The sequence below is a fragment of the Lampetra planeri genome, chromosome 38 (genome assembly GCF_965212315.1).
Source record: "Lampetra planeri chromosome 38, kcLamPlan1.2.h2, whole genome shotgun sequence".
Lineage (NCBI taxonomy): Eukaryota > Metazoa > Chordata > Hyperoartia > Petromyzontiformes > Petromyzontidae > Lampetra > Lampetra planeri.
The window spans coordinates 9,925,455-9,946,798 of record NC_136144.1 but is presented as its reverse complement, the minus strand read 5'-3'; the positions used below and the strand labels follow the sequence as shown (position 1 = coordinate 9,946,798).

General features: G+C 53.8%; 1 protein-coding gene across 1 annotated transcript in view; it reads right to left on the bottom strand.

Moving 5' to 3' along the window:
- The window catches only part of LOC144731167 (uncharacterized), a 34,575-nt gene extending 19,066 nt beyond the window's left edge, over positions 1–15,509 (bottom strand). Inside the window, exons 1-18 of the mRNA XM_078612132.1 lie at positions 15,358–15,509; positions 14,198–14,315; positions 13,705–13,854; positions 12,412–12,549; positions 10,902–11,048; positions 10,682–10,801; positions 10,376–10,534; positions 9,850–9,986; positions 9,179–9,302; positions 8,462–8,605; positions 7,647–7,852; positions 6,013–6,057; positions 4,521–4,538; positions 3,834–3,878; positions 2,312–2,386; positions 1,897–1,977; positions 1,621–1,656; positions 563–607 (exon numbers count right to left, since the gene is read on the bottom strand). Coding sequence (XP_078468258.1) covers positions 563–607; positions 1,621–1,656; positions 1,897–1,977; positions 2,312–2,386; positions 3,834–3,878; positions 4,521–4,538; positions 6,013–6,057; positions 7,647–7,852; positions 8,462–8,605; positions 9,179–9,302; positions 9,850–9,986; positions 10,376–10,534; positions 10,682–10,801; positions 10,902–11,048; positions 12,412–12,549; positions 13,705–13,854; positions 14,198–14,315; positions 15,358–15,426 — 1,857 coding nt within the window. The 5' untranslated portion in view covers positions 15,427–15,509. The remainder of the gene's footprint in view (positions 1–562; positions 608–1,620; positions 1,657–1,896; positions 1,978–2,311; positions 2,387–3,833; positions 3,879–4,520; positions 4,539–6,012; positions 6,058–7,646; positions 7,853–8,461; positions 8,606–9,178; positions 9,303–9,849; positions 9,987–10,375; positions 10,535–10,681; positions 10,802–10,901; positions 11,049–12,411; positions 12,550–13,704; positions 13,855–14,197; positions 14,316–15,357) is intronic.
- Between the last annotated feature and the right edge of the window lie 5,835 nt (positions 15,510–21,344).

Sequence of the window (21,344 nt, the reverse complement as noted above, 5' to 3'; positions counted from 1 at the left end):
ATACCCCGCGTTTAGCAAACACAGCTTGCTAATACAACACCGTACCAGGAGGGGGAATCGAACCCATGACCTCTCGATTGCTAGTCCAGGGGGCTCACCATTGCACGACGGCAGTTGCCTTTGTGTCTCAGCTTCAAAGGTAACGATGTCATGCGTATTGATCTTCATACGCGGCAAGCTGGTCGATGGATATTTACAGTTTCGTCCACGTGGCTACTGCTAAATCTGACTTTTAACAAACCCAAGAAAAAAAAACCCCCTCACACTCATGGTGGAGAGCAAAGTCACACCACACCCGAAAGCCTCCCGGCAACCTACTTGCTCTCCTGCCTCTTGCCGGCACCACCTCATTTCCCAACCGGTGGGCGCCCCGCTCCCCGCGGCGTTCTCCATCTCTATGTGATCCACCAACCCCAGCTCCACGTGACCGGATTATCTCAGACGCGCGACCACCACGCCGCCCCTAGCGCCACGCCTGCTGGCCGCTTGCAGGGCCCAACTCTGCGTGCGCTCTGCTAATCGCCGACTGCGGCGGTTCTGTGGCGAGGTGCAGGCGACGTACCCTGTCGCCTCTCATCCCAGGGCCACCGTCTCTCCCGGGGAACCCCTGCAGGAACACGCAGAGACACGTTTCCAATGCAGACAATCGCAGACTTCATCAGCATCAGCATCAGCCATGCTCAAGCTACTGCTGGATGAAGGGCAACCGCCACAAAGGTGCTGCCACCGACCCTCACAATCTCCGTGATGTAACAATCCACACGGCACCTGCACACAAGCCCATTTTACAATTATTTTTGCAACATTATTGTTGTTGATATTATTGCTATCATTAAATAATTGCCAGAATTACTATAAAAAAAAGTAATAATCGGCTGACATTATTGCGACCAATCTTCTGGCCGTCCGGCCTTCAAGAAAGACGCAGCAAGGGGTGACGTGGATGCATTTTGTCCTTCAAAAGGGCTCATCAGCAAATCACGGATTACCAAGAAGAGCCCCAGCGCGGTTTTGACGAAGGGATAAGAGACGTCATCAGAGCTACGGGGCTACTGAAAGTTGCAAGGTAAGAGAATTTTGTTACAGCATAAAGCCAAATAACAATTGAAAAATATCTGTGAAAAGAAACAAAAAACCGGATAAGCCTCCAAGGATTTTGTAAAGAGTAGGCAGACAAAATTAATGAAACAAGTAAGTTGTTATGAAGTGCATATACTTTGTTTAAATCATAGTTTCCTGCGTGCATCGGCATGTAATCACGAGCACGGTCGTAGATTTGCATCGATGATTCGGCGAACATTTGCTTGTCCATAAATATTTTAACGGTGCCTCAGTAGGGTTTACAAAAACGTATTAAACATGCGAAGAAGTAACGCCAGAAAGTAAACCAAAACATCCACTAAAAAACTCATACGAGGAGCACAGAACGATGAATAAAGAGCTGACGTGAAATAAATGGCTAATGTGCTCATGCACAGTTTTAATTTGTATGTTGAACTTATTTCGCGCCATACGTAGCCAACTGTGCTAATCGGAGGTGCAATTTGCACGGTCGGCTATAAATAGATATCCACATGCTATAGGTGTTCTGTGTCGTGAATTGAATGCTGATTTACTTACAGGCTGTCCTGGGGGTCCCGTTAAGCCTTCAAGGCCCTGAAAAAAAAGACGAAGACAAAGATTATCCATTGAGCCTCTTCAACTGTGGGGTCGGGCGCTGTAAGCGAGCACCGAAATTCGGAACTCTCCCACCCAATTATAGCACGGAAACCGGCTCAAACTCCTGCTTAGCCTGCGACATCGATCGTGTTGGGCGGCGTCGCGCCCTGCAGCGCCTCCCCAGCACCGGCTCGTCAGCAGGACAGCGGTGGCTAGGGCGAGTGAGGCTACACTTACGGGAGGGCCACGGGGACCGGGCTGGCCAGGCTGTCCGGGCTGCCCCGGTGAGCCTGGGATGCCGTCCCGCCCAGAAAAGCCCTGAAATCACAAGCGGGCACCAGCAGCGAGATCATCACCACCACCACCACCACGAACATCATCGTCACGTGATAATCACCGTCAAATCATTCACACATTCGGTATTTGCGTGATTCTCATAGGCTTTGTGTGGTGAAGGCGCTACGTTTTTGAGGACATTGCATTTCCCAATTGGGAAATTTGTACGACAAGTTTTTTTTTTAAATGAGGGAAATGTCTGAAATTAGGGAAAATTAAAATACTAAACGCGGGCCTATTTTTTTTTTGCGAGTAGCGTCACGGGATCTTTAACGTGCACGATCCACTGGTTAATGCGCCCGCAGCGGGGACTCACCCTGTCACCTCTTGCTCCTTTCTCGACGACCACAAACCTCCCATCCACAGAGGCCCCGGGGTTGCCGGGCGGGCCCTGGCAAGGCACGAGGCGAGCGTCACACAGCGGACAGACAGGGTGGCCACCTTCTGAGGCTCAACAACACCAGCTTCATATCATGGACAGAAGAAGAAGATGATGAATCCCAGATGAGAGGAGAACTCCAAGATAAATTCGTCACCTTTGAAGCACATATATCCAAGGTGGTTACAATTTCCTTTTTTCACCGAAGAAATATTGTCAAAATGCATCGCTTTCTGTCACCCGCTGACTTGGTGACTTGGAGAGACTGGTCCATTGTGTGATCTCGACTCCACTACCGCAATGCCTCACTGGTTGGGATTCCGAGCAAAATCCTGGGTAGACTCCAGCTTGTTCAGAATGCAGCCGCTAGAGTGCTTACACCACGTACGCCGTTACGTGAGCACATTGCACCAGTCCTCTTATGCTGCTATTAACCTATAAGGCTTTAAAAGGGCTCACCCCACATTACTTGCAGGAACTAATACATGCATATATTCCATCAAGGTCCTTAAAATCTTCTGACCTCCAATTGTCCAGCACTCCCCAGGTCTAGGTTGCGCTCTTTTGGCGATCGGGCTTTTGTTAGCATGGCACCCACGCTATGGAACGCCTTGCCACTTGAAATCAGAAAATCGGAGTCAGTAGATAGATTTAAGTCTGTTTTGAAACCCCATCTCTTGAAAGTGGCCTTCACTCTCTCGTTTGGTCGCTCGCCCCCTGGTTCTGTTTTTGTTTCACTGCTTGTCATGCATTGTGCATTGGGATCCTGGGATGGAATGCGCATGATACATTTGAATTGTTATTTATTGTGACAAAACTGACAAACATATGGACGTTTAATCCCGAAATCTTCTTGTAGCTTCGGCTTAAAAAAAAAGATTCCAGCAAATGCACTGCGTGCAATTCTTTGCCTGGACACAGACGGCCAGCGTATCCCGCTCCGTTTGGGTTAAGTCGGCGAAGCACGTGGCGATTGCCGTCAAAGAGTCCTAATCCTATCCGTGGCCTTCACCTGTCTGAGCTGACACGTGACAAGCATAGTTGCCACCTCTGAGGTACAAATAAGGGACACATCATGAAGGGGGGGGGTGGGGGTGGGGGGGGGAGAAGAAGGGTATCCCACAACACCAGGGGAGAACTCCACACGAAAGCATCAAGTCGAGCGATGTATTGTCCAGCAAGTGGCAAAGCCCCGTGAAATTACTGCCCTGTGAAGACAACGACCGTCACTGAGCCATGCTCTTGAGAGCTACTGTCGTGGCAGGCAGTAGCAGCCTGAAGATGCCTCCAATGCGGTAGGAGAAACGTCGCGAAGGAGAGAGCGGCGGCTCTCCCCACGGCTCTCCTGAAGGAGCATTTCTCATCCATCGAGCCGCGATCACCTACAATCACTGCAATGCCTATTACTGTCCTGGGGAGATAACAATCAAGTCCCTTGAGTCACACAGGGGAGACCGACCTGGGGCCCCTGCTCTCCCTTGTCTCCCGGGTATCCTGGCGGACCCTGTGGCAGAGAGAGGAAAGGGTTTAATAACTGCGCGAGTCGTCGCTATCCGACCAGGTGGTACCGTGACAGATGATACGATACGATATAATACAATGCAACACCATGCAGATTCGCAATCGCATCATCTCTCAGCTGTGCCGAAACTGTGGACGTTGTTTATTTTGAGAGAGAGAGCGATGGTCAATCAATCAAGATTGAAAACTCATTTCTTTTTAACTTTATTTTCGTGTTCAGTTTGTTGTCCTTTGCCCCGCACCTCCGATAAGCACGTTTGGCTATGTATGGTGCGGTATAAGTTCAACTTGCATACACACATACACACATAGACATATCACATAGACATATCACATATCACATAGACATATCACAGGCACAGGTAACAAGGGAGGTCTTGGGCCTAAACTTGAAACATGGGCAGGAAGTTCCAAAGGTAACGTTTGCAAGCGTTGCTGACCTCAGAATCGATTTTAATCGATGCGTAAGTAAGCCATTTCATTGCACATAAACACTGCGCAACAGAATAAAGTTTGTAAGTAGGACAATTTAAGGAACGCGGTTATCGAGTATTTCCTGTTGAATGTACGTGTCGCCTTAACGTTAGCTGTGGCTTAACTGCTGCGTCACTGTTTTGGTACTTACAGGATCTCCCTCCTCTCCCTGCGAAAGAAAAAGGGGAATTGAGATGTATGAATGGCTCAGGATATAGACATTTGTACGAGTTGAAGCAGCGTTCGTGTGCGCGAGCAGACATGCGCGTGTGCGTGCACCTGTGGTAATTTACACAGGTGCAAGCATAGTGTGCATGTGTGTGCGCCTGTGTGTGCGCCTGTGTGTGCGCGCATGCTGACGTGTGCGCAAGTGCGTATGCGTGCATGCGCGTGTGTTTAAAAAGTTGCCTTATTGGTTAGTGAATTGCAATACAAGCCCAACTACCAACCAAGGGGTATAATTCCCGATAATTCACGATACCAGATGCAGCAGGTTGTCTGAATCGCACTCATGACACACAAAGTGCTTGCCACATATGAACCACAATACCCTGCTGAGGATGACCTCGAACTCCGGTCATCCTCCGCAGCAGCGGCCTTTGGATAGTCATCGGATAAAGAGGGTCACCGCATCGCGCGCTTTCAGATGCGCTTCAGTGGCCGTCTGGAATGATCTGCCTTCCGATATTAGGAAGCCACTGGAGCTATGCAATTTTAAATCATCTATATTGCCAAAGTCCTTTCTTCAAAACTACTTTTGTGTATGGTTTGTTGTCCATCCCCGGCACCTCCGATTAGCATGGTTGGCTACGTATGGTGCGAAAGAAGTTCAACATACATAAGTAGGACAAGTAGTACCTCTGTTCTGTGTCTCCACATATAAATAAAACGTAGTTTTAGTCCATCAGCCTATTGGCTATGCAGACATACTGTCAAGCAGCATTTGCTTAAGAAAACTAATTCTTGACCCATTTTAATTAACTTGTGGATTTCATCAGCAGGGTCCAGCTTGTTAAACCAAACATTTCTGGATTAACAGATGCAATTGGCAAGAAGACTCCAAATAAAATGCGGGTACCCCTAAAAGCGAGTCCGCGGCTCGCTTATATTTCACGTCATCCGCAATGCGAAAATTGAGTCTGTGTACGCGTCCCCTAGGTCAACTCGGCCCAAAACGTGCACCCGGCGCGACGAGCCAAACATCGGCAATGGGGGAGACAAAATGCAGCCGGGCTGCAGCGTCGCTGTCGCTGGCGACACCACCCCCTTCCCGTGTGGCTTCACAGGCGCTCACTGAACATATTCTTAGGTTTTTTCGGTAAAGTCACGTAGGTAAAACATTAAAATTAATAAAAGTAAAATAAAATAAAAATCACGACGTTTCGGAGGCAACACAAGCCTCCGTCTTCAGGTGGAACCGTCACAGCCACGACAGCTGTATCAAGTAAATGAGAGATTGCAGGAGCTACCACTCCGTTTATATAATGGTTGGAGAGGGGGGAAGGGGCAAGTGCAGCACACTTTTTATTCATATGGTAAAGTGAGGCTTAAGAGGGGTGAGCCTTTGTTATGAACATCATCGCCTGTTGTGACTGCCGATGCGGGATGGGTGGTGGATTCGCGTCGCTGAGCGGCGGTCTTACCGGCAAGCAGGCGGTGCACTCGCCCGGGTCTGGGTTCACAGGAGGCTTCAAAACAACAACAACAAACGCAATGCCATTATTATAAATAGCGTGCTTTCTGGGTTATAATACGTACTTTCCATCCCCTCTCCATGCCCTCCCCTCACCCATATTTTCCAGCAAGAGTTGGGGCTGCATCTTGTAATGTGGTAGGTGTGCGTGTGATGGTGCGTGAGACCGGATTTGTATAACTTTATTGCCACCAGGCACAAGGTTTGGGTGAGTCTCACTTCTCCGGAGCGTCTTGTACACCGGAGAGAATACGGTATTGCGGTTTTGATACGGCACCTTCGCACTCACGGGCCTCAAAAGTGCTTTGCTTAAGTGATGTAATTAGCCGACCGCGTGGTGAACCGAAAGCGCTGGGGCATTGGGGGTGGCCCGGTGGCTGAGAGGTCACAGCGCTGAGTTGGCGCTGCTGATAATCCCAGATTCAAATCCAGGTGGCCGCCTCAAGTTAAACTGGGCTCTCAGGTGCAGGTAATGCATCACCAGTGACGCATTACCTCCGACTTCTTTCAGTAAGTCTCAAACGACGCACAAAAATGCGTAAAGGGCGTGCTCGCGAAAATCCATCAGCATTTCCCGAAGAAGTGCATTGTGGTCCTTTCGTTTAAGGCCACCATCAGCAAAAATCTGAGCAAATGTGACCGACTTACAGCAGCAGTTGAACACATAGGCTTTCCCGACCAATATTATCCATCACTGTTTTTTTTTTGGATTCGATCGCGTAAATATAAATGTGTCGTTTACCCATCACCACCCGACGCAGCCAAATTAGTAAGGTTTGTCACTTAAACAGCAGCAACTATGAAGGTGACCAGTTGACACGGGGGTTCCCCCTCGGCAGAAAAACTACAACCGGGCATCAGAGCAGTGGCAACGAGCTGCCGATATACGGCCGGGTGCAGGACAACAGTGGGGGCATCTAAACTAAAAACTCAAACTAAAGAATTCTTTATTTTACCAGGTAAGGCCCACTGACCTCTTGTCAGAAGCGACCTGGCCGGCCAGATATGATAGCTCAACGAAGTGGCTTATCATCACGTGGGAATTATAGCAGACAAACAAACCGGAGGACCCGGAGAAAAATCCATGCGACCACGGTGAGTAAGAGAGAGAGAACGCGCAAACTCCAAATGTAAAGCAGGCATTGTCAGGGATGCGATCGAACCCAAGACCTCCTGCATACCAGGCGAGGTAGTTAACATCTCCTAGCCACTGTGATGATGATGAGCGAAAGAGAGAAACACGCAATCTCCAAATGTAAAGCAGGCATCGTCAGGGATGCGATCGAACCCAAGATCTCCTGCACACCAGGCGAGGTAGTTAACATCTCCTAGCCACCGTGATGATGATGAGCGAGAGAGCCACGCAAACTCTAAATATACAACAGGCGTCAGGGTCGGGATCGAACCCACGACCTGCTGCATACCAGGCGAGGTAGTTAACATCTCCTAGCCACCGTGATGATAATGAGCGAGAGAGCCACGCAAACTCTAAATATACAACAGGCGTCAGGGTCGGGATCGAACCCACGACCTGCTGCACACCAGGCGAGGTAGTCAACATCTCCCAGCCACCGTGGCCCCCACCTGCGGGGGGTCGACAGGGCCCGGCCCGGCGGTGGCGACGGCGCACATGGTGTCCACCAGGTCCTCCTCGATGGAGCGGAAGGCCTCCAGCGTGTCGAGGTAGAAGACGCGGCTGCGGCCTGGCACCGTGCTGGGCTGCCTGCCGGCGATGAGCTCCAGCTGCCGGCGATCGGCGTCCGCCGTGCCCACCGCGAACACCTGCACGCCTGTCGTCGTCATCGTCGTCGTTAACTTCGTCATCGTTATCATCGTCGTCAACGTCGTCATCGTCGCCGTCGTCAATGTCATCGTCGTTATCATCATCGTCATTGTCATCATCATCAGCCGCCACGATCGATCCGCTGCATGGTCCGCGGTGATACTGGTGGTGGTTAGCCCAGGCTGAAGCTCGGATTAATGCGAGAGCTGTGGCTAAGGTTTGGAGTATAGCTAGGCCTAGGGCGAATGGGTTAAGAAGACTAGGACTAAGTTTAACACGCAGGCTTTCGCGACCAATATTTCCCATAATAGCCTGAAACGTCGTACTCGAATTGTTGTAAATGTTGTGGGTTTTACTCTCCAACACACCGGTGTGCTGAAGTAGTCACTAATTGGCACACTTTGTTTACGTCTCAAATCGCACTAATTGGGTGTGTCGGGTGGTGCCGGGTTTAACAACAGATTTATAATCGTGCAATCTAACCCGAAAAAACCCTTTATTATGGACTATGACTAAGCCTATGGGTATAGCTAGGGTTAGGGCTATAGCTTGGGCTACGTCTCAGGACTTTGGCTAATTCCATGGCTGGAGCCAAGGCCGTGACTGGGAGTCGAACCCTGCGCGGCGGCGTAGGCGGCTGGGCCCGAGAGGTCGTCCTGCGAGCGCCCGTCGGTGATGACGACGAGGATGCGTGGCACGCCGGCACGGGTGCCGCCCCCCGGTTGCAGCACCGACTGCAGCGCGTACTGGATGGCGCGGCCTGGACATCGCACAGAGACAAAGGTACCCCGTGTAGCCTTCGTCCAGGCAGCTTGGGACAAGTGCTGTTAGCGAGCACCTACGAAGGCCGGCACGGCACACGACAGGGAACGGGTGGCCAACACACCGCACCAGGACGCTCTTTTTAAGGTCGAGTTGACCTAGGGGAGCCCGAGGACCGGTTTCAAATATTTGTCACTGTTATTGGTCACGTGTGAGAATCGAACTCAGGTCACCGGGTTCCTAGCGCAGTGCACTGACCCCAAAAATCTAAGAAAAAAATCCCCCATTTAGCCTTAACAGACTATTGGGGGAATGTGCTGTTAGCGAGCACCTATGAAGGCTGCCTTTGTCTCCCTAGTGGTGATGTTTACACACCACACCAGGTACTCATTTGAGGCTGAGTCAACTTAGGGGGAGGCCCAGGACCAGTTGAGATAATTGTCACCGGTGTTGGCCGTGAGCGGGAATCGGGAATCGAACTCGGGTCGCCGGATTCGTAGCGCGGGGCACTAACCGCTACACCAGCGCTCCCCATATGCACACACACTTACAGGCACACACATGCGCGTACCTGTGTAAGTGTTTCCACCAAGGAACGGGATGGCTCTCAGCGTCTGCAGCAGGGAGTTGCGGTCCCTGAAACGCGTCAGTGGAATCTCCGTCTGTGGGCTGTCGCTGTATTTCACCACCGCCATCTGCACGCGCACACAAACAAGAGATGGTCTTTAAAAAAAAAACAGTTCCCCCCCAGTTTTATCGCGATTGTGCTATCGACGGCGTCTCATTCTTTCACATCCCTCGTGGAGCAATGCAACCCGTCTTGTCAGAGGACGGCCCACCGAAGCGGATATCACAGAGCTACCTCTGAGATCCCTGCAAGTGACTTCTGGTCCGCGCAGCAGAGGGCAGCCCTTTTCACTCGCGCTCAATGTACGAGTCAGGTTCAGTTCACGTCAGTGAAACCGTTACTTTGAATTCTCAGAGCTGGAATTTAGCCGACTTCAGCGCGGAACCAAATTTATTTCGTGTGACGGTATTTCGCGTGAGCAAAATGCACTGCACTTGAACACCCGGTGTGATCACAGGCGGCTGTCTGGATACGACCCCAGGACCTCAGCTGCTCTGACCACTGAGCCACCTCCGCAGAGGGTTCCAAAACAAGCGGAGAGTATTGGGTGTCCCGTGCGGTGTCACCCCCCACCCCGTCCCCCCCCCCCCCTGCCCCCTGTCACACCACATCACCTGCGTGGAGTCTGGCCCAATGCGGGGAAAGTAGGACACCACGCGGAACACAAACTCCTTGATGCGGTTGAACTTTCGGCCGATGCTCCCGGACCCGTCCAGGAGGAACACCATGTCCGCCCGGGCGCGGTTGCACACTGCAGGGAAATCGCACGTGACCACGGTCTGGTTTTCCCAGGGTCGTCCCCTTTTCGAGGCTTCCACAGACATTAAGAGTCCAGATTTGTTTCGTTCAGTTACACAATAATGACTCAACCGCTCAAGGCAACGGCGTTTCAGAATCAGAATCTTTATTTCAGAATTTTTTATTTGTCCTGCGGAAGTCCGATGAGCTGTGGAGCTCTTTTTCGTAATCTAGAATTTCGGCAAAGGGCTTCTAAACGCTTCGTGTCGTGCTCGCCGCGGACCGACCGAGCGAATGCATTCAAACGCTGTCAACCTCAGTTTGAGAGAGCGCTGACAAATCGAGTCGCCCAAACGTGGGTGGCGTTGTCGCGGCGGAGAGACGGCGGTTCCGCCGGCGTACCGGTTCTCTCGGTGACGGCGGTGGCTGGGCCTTGGCGCTGCCCAAAGAAGGGCTTGATGGTGAAGAGGTAGGCGCGGCCGGCCTGCAGGGAACCCGCCTGGTACGACTCCACCTCGGGGGGCAAGCGAACCTCCCTCTGCCCGTTGACGCCAGCGCTCGCTACAAACGGCACGGTCGGTGGCGGCGGTCAATGGCGGCGGTTGTCGCCAAGTTGGACAAGATTCAACGAGATAGAGTAGAGCGGACGAAGCGAACAAGACGTGGGCGAAAACGCGAACAAACGACGACGTCACGGGCGGCGGTCACCTGACATGGGGCGCCAGCTGAGCAGGTAGCCGGTGGCCCCGGGCAGGGAGCTCCACGTGACGCGCACCGCCTCGTCCGTCACGTCCGACGTCTGCAGGAAGCGCACCTTGGGCAGGTTCACTGCGACGGGAGGACGCCAGGGGGTTAGACGCGTGGGAGTGAGTGAGGGGAAGCGTGAGGGGGGGGGGGGGGCGAGGGGGAGTGGGAGCGCGAGACTCACGTGTGCGCAGCGTGACGCTGGCGGCGCGTCCCTCGCGCTCTTCGAGCAGCGCCGCCACCTTGACGACGTAGTCGGTGCTCTCGCGCAGCTCCTCGATGGCGTACGTGCTCACGTCCGCACGCACGTTACGCGTGATCTCCAGCCCGCCTGCCACAGCACCGCGTTACTTCACACGCTCAACAACGCACCGCACCACGCCACACTCCACACTGCACTACACCGCACCACACTCCACACTCCACATTGCACTCCACCGCACCACACCACATGACACCGCATTACACCACACTCCATACCACACCACACTCCACACTCCACACTGCACACTGCACCACACTTCGTCACACCACTCCACACTGCACTACACAGCACCACACCACACACCACACCACACTCCACACTGCACTACACAGCATCACACCACACACCACACCACACTGCACACTCCACACTGCACCACACCACACTCCACACCATTCCACACTGCACTACACAGCACCGCACCACACGGCGTCACACCACACCATACCACACTACACTACACCGCGTTACATCACACTCCGCACCGCGTTACACCACACTCCACACCACGCTACACCACACTCCAAACCGCACCTAACCGCATTACACCACACCCCTTAAATGCGAGTCGGACTCACGGATCATTCACTCGTTACGCGGAGAGACGGACAGAAAGGGAAGGGTGGAACGATGGGTGTGAGTAACGGAACAGTAACAAGTCGGTGCGGGATTTGTTTCGTCACCATAAATTAAAATGACATTTAGGCCCCATCAGTCATAAACTTTCGCGAGCAACGTTTTCCTCCTGGAATATACTGACCCACATTTTCTTGACGGCACGTCACGCGGATCTTAAAACTTGCACAACGTATAGCCCTTTGTCAATCCACCGCTGGATGGAAGCCTCTCCACAAATCTGTCAGTTATGACGGTTGGTTGACCAGACTCGGGCGGCTACAATGAAACTCGCGAGCGTGAGCATTGAGCCGAGTTTCCACCACATGCTTCGTCGTGAGCTGATGGTCTCAGCCCAGTCAGCAATGATTGCACACACAGCAACAACAACGTACGTACGTTGAACTTCTTTCGCACCGTACGTAGCCAACCGTGCTGAAGTGCGGGGGCGAAGGGCAACAAACTAAATACACAAAAGCAGTTCTCCAGAAATTACTTTGTCGACCTATATTTCAAAGCGCATAGCTCCAGTGGCTTCCTAATATCGCAAGTAAGAGCGTTCCAGACGGCCGCAGAATCGTCACACTAAATCTGCTTTGCCACTCAACGCCTTCAATGACTGACAAACGAATTTCTTTAGGAACTGATTTTTTTTGTTTAATTTGTTGACCCCCCCCCACCTCCGATTCGCGCGGTTGGCTACGCACATTGCGAAAATAACTTCAACGCACGTAGGCACGTGCATGCTGTGAGAAATAACGAACACCGTGGCGTGCGGGCAACAACAACAACAAAATAAACATAGGCCTCTCACCGGCGACGGGCACCCAGGTGACGGCGTAGCCGCGGACGCGGGGAGAGCCGGCCCAGGTGACGCGAGCGCTGTCCCGCGACACGTCCGACACGCGCAGGTCCCGCACCACCTCCTCGTCCCCCTCAAACGAGCCCGACGCTGCCAAAGTGGACGTCAGTCATCGTCGTGGGTTTTGCCACGGCGGCGAGATGTTGACTACCTCGCCTGGCATGCAGGAGGTCGGGCGTGGGTTCCATCCCGACCCTGACGCCAGCTGTATATTTGGGGTGTCTCCCTCCCCGTGGTCGCGTGGATTTTTGCCTGCGGATCCTCCGATTTTTCCCTCCACATTTAGAAACAGGCGTTTTAGAGTATTTGGCTGCTATACATTTCCAGGTGATAAGCCACTTCATTGAGCTATCATTTTTGGCCAGGCTGCTTCTGAAAAAGAGCTCTACAGTAGCTCAGTGGGCCTTACTTGGTAGAATAAAACATCATGGGACCTCCTTTGCCAGTACCAAAATATGAGAATAGGTTTTCACCTTTTTCTGGAAACAAAACAGGTGTTGTAGAAGGTTTCAGTTTGGTGTTTTAACATCTTAACTCAGCTGTTTTGTTGCCAGGAAAGAAGTGGAAAACCTATTCTCAAAATCAAATCGTTTAAATAGTTTTAGTCATCGTCATCATCATTACAATCACCATCACCATCGTCAGCAGCTGTAACAAACACACTGCTGGATGAAGACCACCCCACGCCATTGCCGCAGTTTGTCTCGCACACGTGAGCCTATCTCGTCCAGTGGGTTATTTTTATTTGTAGAGATGCTTTGACGCAGGCACTCATAGAGATACAGTGAAGACGTGAGCCACGGCGGTGCGACCGTGGTCGTGCAACCCAAACTGTGGACCCTAGAAGTAAAGCCATGGGGAGGACGGCTCACTCTGGGGCTCAGGGGTCACATGCTGGCTCTTTAAGGGCTGCCTCGTGACGTTCTTTACGAAGGACCATAGCGTCATATTCACCGTATCGTATTTACCTTATCGTATTCATTGTCTCGTATTCAGTCTCCGAATTCACCGTCTCATATTCACCGTAATTCACCCACAGTGCACTGCGGCTCTTGAAACGTAGACTATTTTACTTGACCAAATTCGAAACAAAAAATGTCTGCTCCTTGTCATTTTCGTTGCTGACCCCCCTGATCAAGCCCCTTACAACAACGGAGGAGTCGGAGGAGTAAGCGAGACGATACGAACTCTCTCCCTCACTCTCTCTGCTCAAGGCCCCCACGTCGTGGCCAGCCGGGTTCTCACCGGTAGACTGAGTGATGACGAATGAGGGCCCGTCCAGGCGGCCATAGATGCCCAGCAGGCTGATGGTGTAGAGCGTGCCCTCCCGCAGGCTGGGGATCCGGAACGACGTCGCACTCCTCTCCAGCAGCACACTGTCCTCTGGGCCCATCTCTGCCGAGTGGACGGACCGCCAATGTCATCGTCATCATCGTCGTCGTCGTCATCATCGATGATCGTCGATATTGCCGCGATGAATGCCATGATCGGTCAGTGCCGTGATCATTACCAATGTCGCAATGATTATTGTGGTGCGCGGCACATCCAGAAGACGCAACGCAGACGCCACTGGCCACACTCACCATTCCTCACCAGACACTGGCCACACTCACCATTCCTCACTCGCCAGATGCACGTCGCCCGTGGTGCTGCCACCCCCCCCCCCCCGTGTACCTGTGACCCCCCCCGTGTACCTATGCCCCCCCCCCCGTGTACCTTTCCCCACCCCCCCGTGTACCTGTGCGTCCCCAGATGAGGCGGTACCCCCGTGACCCCGGCAGCGCGGCTCCAGGCGAGGCTGATGGAGTTGCGAGCGGTGTCCACGACGCGCACGTCCGGGACGTACAGGAACCCCGCTGCCGGGAACACGCGACGGCAACGACGACGAAGATGACGACAACGACGACGATAGTGATGACGACGATGATGACGACGACGATGACGACAACAATGACGACGACGATGATGACGACGACAATGATGACGATGATGACGACGATGACGACGACGACAACGACAACAATGACGACGACGAGGTTCGAATACGAACACGGGCATCGAGACGCCTCGCATACAACGTTGAGATTGTCGTCGGCTTTACCCTCCTGAGTGAGTACGCACGTACGCAACGTGTGTAAGTCGAACTGCTTTCGCGCCGTACGTAGCCAACCGCGACGTATGGGGTGACATTTTTTTTTTTATAATTTAATTTCTATTCTTGTGTATGATGGCAGCAATGTTGTTCAGGAGCTCGATGGCAGCGTTGAGGTCTGCTGGCCACGCCGTGAGGGCTTCAGGGAAGAGAGTTGGTGAAGTGTCGCTGTTCCTCCTCCTCCGCCGTTGAAGACGCGCAGACCACAGAGGGTTTTACTCCGTGGCCCACAATCGAGGTTGCATGGCCACAGCAGCATTACTGTGGCTTGTGTAATGCAGCTCTATGGGTCTCCGTGTCTCCATGTATCTCTCTGAGCAGTGACCGACTGTGACCAAAAAAAAACAAATTTGTAAACACACCGGCCCAAAGTCGTGACCCGGAGCAGCTGCTCGATGTTACGATGTGACGACGTGTGAGCGTGGTTTTTGCCGTGTGATCTCATTGGCCCATTTGGGTTGGGTCCACAAAACAAATGGGCCGGAGAGGATTAATCATTTTACATATTTGTTTTTTTAACACTGATCACATTTGCAATTTCCCCCACAAGGACCGGCCCACCAGCCCTCGGAATGGACCGGACCACCGGGCATTTGCTCCACGGTGAGGCGAGATGTCGTCTGCCAGCATCATCAGGCGATGGCCAAAATTGTCGTCTGTCTCTGCCCCCCCCCCCCCGCATCCTGCCACTCCCCCCTCCCCCCGCTCCCCACCCGCCCCCGCTGCCCCCCCCCCCCCCAGCTCACCGGTGGTGACGATGTTGGTGACGGAGACGCCCTGGAAGCCGTCGTAGATGGGGTAGAGCGACACGGCATACTCCGTGTCGTGCACCAGGCCCGTGATCTCGTACGAGGTGGTGCCCAGTGCCAGCGTCACCTCGCGCGCCTGGTCCCGGCCCTCGAACTCTGCCGCACGTGGGCGCGCAAACGCAAACATTCCCCCGTTCAGCCTCTCAACAAACAGATGGCGATGAAAAAAAAACTGGGCTTTACCCTATTCTTTGGTTCTTTCGGCAAAGTCACGTAGGTAGAAAAAATAATAATGAAGTGAATAGAAATACCACGACGTTTTTGTTCACTTTATTTTTATTACAATTTTTATTACATAGGTGCTCGCTAACAGCACTTGCCCCAAAAGTCTGTGAAAGCTATACGGGGGGCGGGGGGGGAATCTTTGTCTTTGTTACCTGGCGTGGGTGCCCAGATGAGTCTGTAACTCGTAGCCCCTGGCACCGCGTTCCAGGACACGCGCACGCTGCTGGCCGTCGCGTCGAAGAGCAGCAGACGAGCAATCTCGCGCAGGGACACTGCCCCACGCACACGCACAACAATCAACAAACAACAAACAACAACAAACGACGGCCGCCATTCGCCGCTTAAGTGCCGGCGACGTCACCACAGCGCGTGTTCCAGGCTGGGAGCACTTCGATGCCACGTGAAATGTCGACAGCTCCCTGTAGTCAGGAGGTCACGGGACAGAACCAGGTGTTTTCGGTTGATCGCCTGAGATGACTGACGGATGCACCACCCGTCCCCCTAACTGTGCCGACACAAGCGTATGTATGCACACTCCCCCGTGTAGCCTGAACAGACTGTATGGGCAAGTGCTGTTAGCGAGCACCTATGAAGGCCGGAACGGTACACGAGGGGATGGGTGGCCAGCACCACGCCCGACCGTCTTTGTCTCCCCAGTGGCGATGTTTACACACCACACCAGGTGCTCATTTAAGGTTGAGTCGACCTAGGGGAGGCCCACGACCGGTTCAAATATTCGCCACTGGTGCTATTCATGAGCGGGAATTGAACTCGGGTGACCGGGTTCATAGCGCAAAGCGCCGACCATTACACTACCGCTCCCCACCCTGCCAACGCCCTCACCGACACACAGGCGGAAACACACCACACACACACGATTGATAAGGATGTTGACAAACACTCAGACAGAAACCCTCGGAAACCAGCACCACCACCAGCACCAGTACTACCAGCATCACCACCACTACCATCACCACCAACAGTACCACCATTTATACCACCGCCATCACCACCACCACCACCAGCAACATCAATATCATCATTACCACCATTACCACCACCAGCACCAGCACCAGCAGCACCACCACCAGCACCACCAGCACCACCAGCACCACCATCATCACCACCAGCATCAGCAGCACCACCACCACCATCACCACCACCATCACCATCATCACCACCAGCACCAGCACCAGTAGCACCACCAGCACCACCACCAGCACCACCACCAGCACCACCACCTACCCGATCCCCCGACATCAAACGTCTGGACGTCGCTCTGCGTGGGGTCCTCGGCCCTGTCGGCCACATGGACGCCCTGCCGCTCCATCCTCCCCGTGGCGCCGTCGTCCCGAGCGCCGTCGCTTTGCTCTACAAGGGAATCCGGCGGCGGTGATAGTGGTCAGAGCGCGGTGGCTGCGCTCGGCACGAGCTCAACCGAGCAAGAGCGCAGGGCCCCTCCCCCCCCTCCCGCCGAATTCATGACCAAAATAAGGGTGCATCAAACATCATCTCGACGTCAAATTGTCATCAACATCACATTGCAAGATAATTACCATCAACAGGCCAATTCATATTTTCCTTCTGTCGACAATCTCTCTTCTACACTATGAGACCTCCTTTACCAGTGGCAAAATATAGTGATAGGTTTTTACCCTTTCAACTGGTACAAATATAAAGGTGTCAGTTTTTGTACCAGTTGAAAGGGTAACACCTATCACTAATCCCTTTTTTGTTCGCTACCGTTGTACCCCGATTATAAGTTGCACTTTTATTCCACTTTTTTTTCTAAACAAGGTTCGGGGGTGGCGGTGGGATTGGTGGGGGGGGGGGGCATGCGTCTTTCAATCCGGTCTGTGTGGTGCACGTGTGTCCGTGCGTGCGTGGACGGTTTCTGTGAGCGGGCACGCGTTTGGGGTGTCGCCCTACTCGCCGGGGTAGGGGAGGATCATTGGGGGCAGGGGGTGGGCGGCAGAGGGGGGGGGCAGGGGGGGGGCGGGGGACCGGCTGACTCACCGGATAAGGCGGCGTGCAGCGACCCGCCGAGGTGCATGCAGACGCGCCGCAGCAGCGCCGGGACGGTGGCCTGCAGCGCCGCCGCGTCCCTCCGGTAGAACGTGTCCTTGTGGCCCGATGCCACCGAGTCCAGCACGTCCTTCTGCGCCTTGCGTGCTCCTGTGGTGGCGAGCCCGAGTCATTTTGCCGACCGCCCGCTCGCACTGAACCGTCAACGGTCGCTCGCCACAACAACAACAACAGCAACGACAACGACAGCCGCCGTTCGCCAATAAGTGGCGGCGATGTCACAACGGCGCTTGCGCCATGCCAGCTGCACTTTGAAGTGTCGAAGGCTCGCTGGCAGGAGGTCACGGGACAAATCCAGGTGCCATGAGTTACTGACTGAGACGACTGGCAGATGCACCATCTGTCTCTCCCACTGTGCCAACTTGCTGTGTTTTGGCCGCCCGGTCCTCTCCGCTCGTTGTTGTGAGCGTCGCTCCTCTGCGCTCCGTTGTTGTTGGAGGGCGACTGCCTCCACCTGCCCAGTAGCAGCGTCCTTCACGAACCTCCCGCATGAGTGCAGCAACCCGTGCGCGCACACACGCCATGCCTTGCGTGCGCGTCACGTAACCGCCACGTTGAGTGATCGATGCTCTCTGCCTTGTCATTGGCAGATAACGGCGGAGAGAGCGGGAGGAGATGTCCAACCCAACGGCGATCAACCCCGAGCCGGTCACCACACGACAGCGACCGCTTGCTCGGCTCGCAGCGCGGTCAGATCCCCGCACCTCCGATTAGGCACGGTTGGCTACGTACAGTGCGAAAGAAGTTCAACGTACGCACGTACAGGAACTCTTCATCTTCCCAGCCAAAAAGTCCCAACATTTGACGGGGTCGGCTGCTCGCAGGATACTTCTCCACTCGCTGCTATTCCGTGTCCAATCGCTTTCCAAAAACCACCTTCCGATGGTTCCTCCCATCTCACACCCTCGGTCTCGCTCTACTGCTCCTTCTGACCTTCACAGGTATCATCTTCACCGCTCCTTTAACTGCATCTTATTTCCCTCCTCTCAACCCATGCCAAGCACTTCTAATTCTCGCCTCCCTTACCTTCCCTTGAACACTCGCACCCCCCGCTCATGCTCTGATTCATTCCTCCTCCTCCTCGCTGAGATGTATTCCTTACCATCCACCTTGGAATTCTCATCCCTCGCCCTTCCAGCACCCTCCCTCCCTCCCTCTCTCTCTCTCCTTCCGTCCTGAGTGGCCAATCACGACTCTGGCCCCGCACGACAGGATCGAGAACGAGGAGACGATAATAAGAAAAGAAACCGGAGGGGAAAAAAATTGGGCGCGGGACTCCTTGGGTGGAGCACAATTTATGTCCCATGTGGTTCTCATCGGCTTTGAAGCGGAGATGAAACCGGCACGCGCAGGCACGCAGCGCAAATGGGGACCGCCTGCGTGCATCGACGCTGCTTCGCGTACAGCGATTGAAGCTAAAGCTTGGGTCCATCCACACCGCCCCCACCCAAATAGCTCAAGGGGGCCTGGATTAATGAAAAAGAGAGGAGACGCACCAAATATCAGCTCGAATTCCGAGGCTGTTTGTTGTTGTTGTTGTTGTGTTTTTGAGCTGGCGAGGATTCGGCAAAAGGATGTCGGCCCCCTGTTCACGCAGGCGGCCAGGGAGGCTTATCGCTCTCACAATAAACAATTACAGATTTTGTCAGGACGTACAACTTAAAACAAATGTTCAATTAAGCAGAAGAATACAAATATTATTTCGTTCAAAATTAAAATCTAATCAATGATTCTCTTACACTAGTAAACCAAAACAATTCACATTAAAAGATTATTCATCTCTGTCACCCCTATCCGGTCTGTATCTCTCAACTCACTACATCTCCATCTCTTTATCCCCTCTGTCATCTCACGTGGAGTTGAGAAATTAAAAGTGGGAGTGGTTGGTGCCAAAATCATTTCTGCCGAGGGATCCCTATGGGCCCCACTCCCCCATTGCGCGCTAAAGACGAAGATACCCCCCCCCCCCCATAGCCTGAACAGACGTGTTGGGAGGCACGTGCTGCTAGCAACCACCGATGAAGGCCGGAAGAAGTTTGCCTGTCACTGACTCGGCCAAGAGAGCCGCAGGAGAGAGAGAGCAGCACCTCGTGACCCACAGTGCCGATACTTCCACTCAATGGCCGGGCTCTCGGGGGTGGTGGGAGGTGAGGGGGGTGGGGGGTAGGGGGGTGAAGGGTGGGGGGGGGTGAGGGGGGGTGAGGGTGGTGGTGAGGGTGGGGGTGAGGGGTGGTGGGGTGGGGGGGGTGAGGGGTGGTGGGGGGTGGTGGGGGGATTGAGAGGTGGGGGGTGAGGGGTGGTGGGGGGGGGTGCTACGGTTTGAACCCCGCCGGGATGCTTGAGGCACGCGCGGTGCTTCAGACCCCGGCGTGGCCTCTCTGACCTGACGGAGCGACGCGCGGGGTTCCCATGAACCGCACTCTCGTCCACCTCACCTCCTGGTTCCCATGAACCGCACTCTCGTCCACCAGTGGTGGGTGGGGGGGGGGGCGAGGCCACGAGAGCAAGGGACCGGGGGAGTAACGAGTGCTTTTTATTTTGCCAGGTAAGGCCCACTGAGCTACATAGATCTTTGTTTCAGAAGCGACCTGGCCACAAATGATAGATTATCGTGTGGACAATTATAGCAGTGAAATTCTCCAAACGCGTGACGTTGATTCTATATGTGGGTGGGTGGAGGGGAAGCCACAGGACCCGGAGAAAAATCCACGCGACCACAGGGAGAGCGCGCAAACTCCAAATACGCAGGTGCCGGGGTCGGGATCGAACCCACGACTTCCTGCATAGCAGGCGAGGTAGCTAACGTCTCGCCGCCGCGGTGCGTGACGTGTCCCCGCACGGATGTGCACAGTCATCTCGTCGATCCGCTGCCGGATGAGGCCGGTCTCCACCGCGCCGTGCGGGTTGTGGAGCTTTATCCACTCGAACTGTACCACGCTGGTCAGCGCTGGGTGGTGAAGGCGGGCAGCATAGACGTGAGGGCATGGTATAATGCAACGCAGTTTGCTGCACTCCGCTCGAAGTAGCACCTTGGATGGTGCTGACAATACATTCTAGGAAGTGCATTCAGTGGCCTGCCAGCTCCATTAACAAGAAAAGAACGAACGGAATGAGGCACCTGAGCAGCAAACTTAAACGCAAACCAGTCGAGTATACTCCTGCTGCCCAACTGAGCGCGGGGCCAGTGGCGTCGCGATCGAGTGCGCAGGCGGTGCAACTGCCAGAGGTGGGACAAAGTCATTGTTATGCAAGTCACAAGTAAGTCTCAAGTCTTTGCTCTCGAGTCCCGAGTCAAGTCGAGTCAAAGATGAGGCAAGTCCAAGTCGAGTCTGAAGTCATCAAAATCATGACTCGAGTCTGACTCGAGTCCAAGTCGCATGACTCGAGTCCACACCTCTGAGGTGGGACAAAGTCATTGTTGTGCAAGTCACAAGTAAGTCTCAAGTCTTTGCTCTCGAGTCCCGAGTCAAGTCGAGTCAAAGATGAGGCAAGTCCAAGTCGAGTCTGAAGTCATCAAAATCATGACTCGAGTCTGACTCGAGTCCAAGTCGCATGACTCGAGTCCACACCTCTGGCAACTGCACTGGGGCCCATGGAGTGGATGGGCCGAGGCG